The following is a 3,427-nucleotide window of genomic DNA, read 5'->3' on the forward strand; positions in this document are numbered from 1 at the left end:
AATATATATATGTAATATATATAAAAATATATAATAATTTCCGCAGCGCGGCGGCGAGTGGCGCGAAGACGGGCGACTGGTCACTGAGTCCGTTTCGTCGCCATACAGTAAAGCCTGTTCTATAATATGCTTTTTGTTTCCTATTTCTTGCTTTTTGCTATTTTTTACAGCTTGTCTTTTTGCTTCTTATCCAGTTTTTTGTTTTATATCGTCCGTTGTTTTATATCCGAGATAAAAGTTAACGAACTTCGAAAGAAACAAGAAATACGTAATAAGAAATACAATTGTCGATAAAGAGTTACAAAGGAGAAAAAAGCAAAAGATAAAAAACAAGAAATAGGAAACAAAGCACATTGTAGAATAAGCTTAAGTGCGCGAGAGACTAAAAGAAATTTAAAAAGATAATATAATCAATTTTTATTTATTATAATTCGGTAAAATAATGATTATAATAAAATTGTTATTAATATGATTGATGATATTTTGATAATAATATATAATAATAACAATGCTAAGAATGTAAATAATATAAAACAAAGAAAACAAATAATTGTAGTTATAATACACAGATTAATGAACCGAAAATAAGGAAAGAAATATGTGTTATTGATGTTATTTTAAAGAGATGAATAATTAAATTCAAAATTAGTGACTAATTATTTATTAACCATGCATTGAAAGAAAATATTGATTGCTGCAACAATTTAAATAGTAAATATGGCATTTTTAAATAAAATATAGCATTTTTAATCGGCTGTAGCAATCAAAAAAGTTTTTGGTTGTAACAGCAAGTTGCGTTAGCCTACTCGCAAAGTCAGTATATGATTTCGATAGGCTAATTCAACTAAAAATTTGTTGCTACAATCAAAAATCTTTCCTTTCAGTGTGTCATTCTTTTATTATATATTTTATTATATATTACATTTTAATCAACACTGAGAGAAAAGTATATCGTATTTGTAACTATAATTGCATGACAAAATAATTATGGTCAGGAGCATCACTTTTATAATTATTATTGCTATAATGTCAATAACAATAATCTTATATGTATAGTTATAACGTTTTATAGTATAAAATTATATGCAAATATGATTTATGTATAAGATAACCATTATTATGTATAAGATAACTATAATTAGTTGAATGAATACATATTATGGTCATAATTCAGTGTTCAGGTTACTATAATTCATATGGTCCAAATAATTATAAATTTATACTTGTCGCAAAAAATGACTAGTCGCACAATCCCATAAATTATAGTTAAATGATTATTTCAACTATTTCTTTCTCTTAGTATAGAAAGTGCCTGTGGAAGAGTTTTAAATATCCTTATTTATTGAGAATTGATTTTACATCGATTATTAAAGAAATATTTTATAAAAGATGATACATATCATGTATCATCTTTTCCGTATGTAATATTTCGAAGTGTAAGTATCGTACATTAATAAGTCAGATTACACGAGAATAATCATTTCAATATACAAATTTTTATTTGAATATCTTATCTGGCACGTTTTTTAATGTAATTCACATAGCGAAGATAAATACGAAGCTGCATTTTCATTGATCTTTTTTTCTTCCTGTTCTATTATGAGCAATTGCTGTAAATCAAGATGCTTGATATTAAAAGATGAATAGCGGAAATAAAACATAATGAGATACTATTATAATAACGCTGCGACACATTGCAAAAGATATCATTGCGGTATTCCTACGGAAAAATGTTTTACGTTCCATTTCCCCTGGCAGAATTAATGTTAATTCTATTAAATGTTAATTCAATTCACATGGAATTTTAACGTGATGTTACAGTATATCTTCGAGGCGTTCTTACCGTCGCTACTACATCGGGAGTCGACCTTTCTCCTTTTCAACTTGAGGTCTTGAAACAAGCTCATGTTTTCTATCTCACACGGGCTGCTCGGAAGGGTCATAATTCCTGAAAGCAGAAAATGACAAGATCAGCCTGTCATTCGTTAAATGAATTATTCACAACAGGGAAACGATTTATTCTTAAATGATTTTGCAGAAATATTTAAAGCAGTACTAAATTGAAATAAGATCATATTTTCGTACTTAAGTCAATTCGTGTCATATAACAATTATATATTATATTTTTATATTTATTTCAAAGTGAAATTTCAAAATGAGTTTAATCTTTACGATTCAACTTTTACAAATTCTGCAGATAAATGATTTTATCATTTTCATATAACTGAATAACTTTCTTTTGTGCAAAATATGTTAAAACTGAAATTCAACCATAAACGATTTATTAAAACTATACGTATATGTAAATACACAACTATAAGAATTTAAAATCTATAATGGTCGAAGCTGGATTTTAATTTAAATAATTTCTATGTGAATTTATCAGAGTTAGTAGTTAATGGCTTATAAAATTAATAAATTAAGTTGAAAATTGAAAAAACAAAAAATTAATTTAATAAAACTTAAGATTAAATTAACTTAAGTTAAAAAAAGTTAATTTTAAAAACAATTATTTTTGAGATCAGAATGATTTAATTTTTCTTAAAATGAGATTACTTTATATAACGATTACAATATAGATTATTAAGTAATTTATTTTTTTTATTCACATATAAATGTTATCCAAAAAAATGTACATGAAAATTTAGAAAATGGGTAGATATGCAGCATTGTTTTACAATGCCTTTACCTAAGACTCAAATCAATATTTATGTTGCTGAAATATAATATTTATGACACCTAAAATTAATGTGATTCAAATATAAGCGGGAATTGATAAAACTTAGAGATCCAATCAAAACTATGGCATGATTCTTATTATAGTCTCTAATCATAAAATCATTAATTTTTTTCTAAATTAATTCTCTAATGTTTAAGATCTTATAGAAAAAAATATTGGCATTAAGAGATAAAAAAATGTTAATTTAAAAAAGTTAATAAATTAAAGTTAGAAAATAATTAAATTCAGTTACAATCAATGTATTTAAAATTGACTAAATTAAATTAAAAGTTAGTAATTTTTTAACTTTTTTTAACTTTTAACGTTTTAACTAGTTACTATTAATGATGGTAATGATATCAAGATATTTTGAATTAGATGCTTTAAATATCATGAAAATCTTTCATATCATGAAAATCTCAAATTAATTCGAATATGATTGGAAATTATACAATCTTAAAAATCTTGAAAGTTTTGAATGACTTGAAAAGTTTTGAATGTTTTAATAAATTTTAAAAAGAATAAAAGAATAAAATTTTAGAGAGTAATTTTAGTTTAATTTTAGAGAGTAAAAAATATTACATAAATATAAATAATTATAATTACGTTACTCAAACATTAATCAAACATTAATATTAGATGTAGTAAAAAGAAATCCATTATTTTTGCATGAAATTGAATGAAAAAATAATGGATTTCTTTTTATTA

General features: G+C 24.2%; 1 protein-coding gene across 2 annotated transcripts in view; it reads right to left on the reverse strand.

Annotated features, from left to right (window-relative positions):
- Nucleotides 1-3,427, reverse strand: part of LOC108688372 (hormone receptor 4) — a 183,613-nt gene that overhangs the window by 116,361 nt on the left and 63,825 nt on the right. For both annotated transcript variants that reach the window (XM_018194612.1, XM_018194611.1), the window contains exon 2: nt 1,844-1,948. In XM_018194612.1, coding sequence (XP_018050101.1) covers nt 1,844-1,943 — 100 coding nt within the window. In that variant the 5' untranslated portion in view covers nt 1,944-1,948. The remainder of the gene's footprint in view (nt 1-1,843; nt 1,949-3,427) is intronic.

Source organism: Atta colombica, unplaced genomic scaffold, assembly GCF_001594045.1.
Source record: "Atta colombica isolate Treedump-2 unplaced genomic scaffold, Acol1.0 scaffold23, whole genome shotgun sequence".
Classification (NCBI taxonomy): Eukaryota; Metazoa; Arthropoda; class Insecta; order Hymenoptera; family Formicidae; genus Atta; species Atta colombica.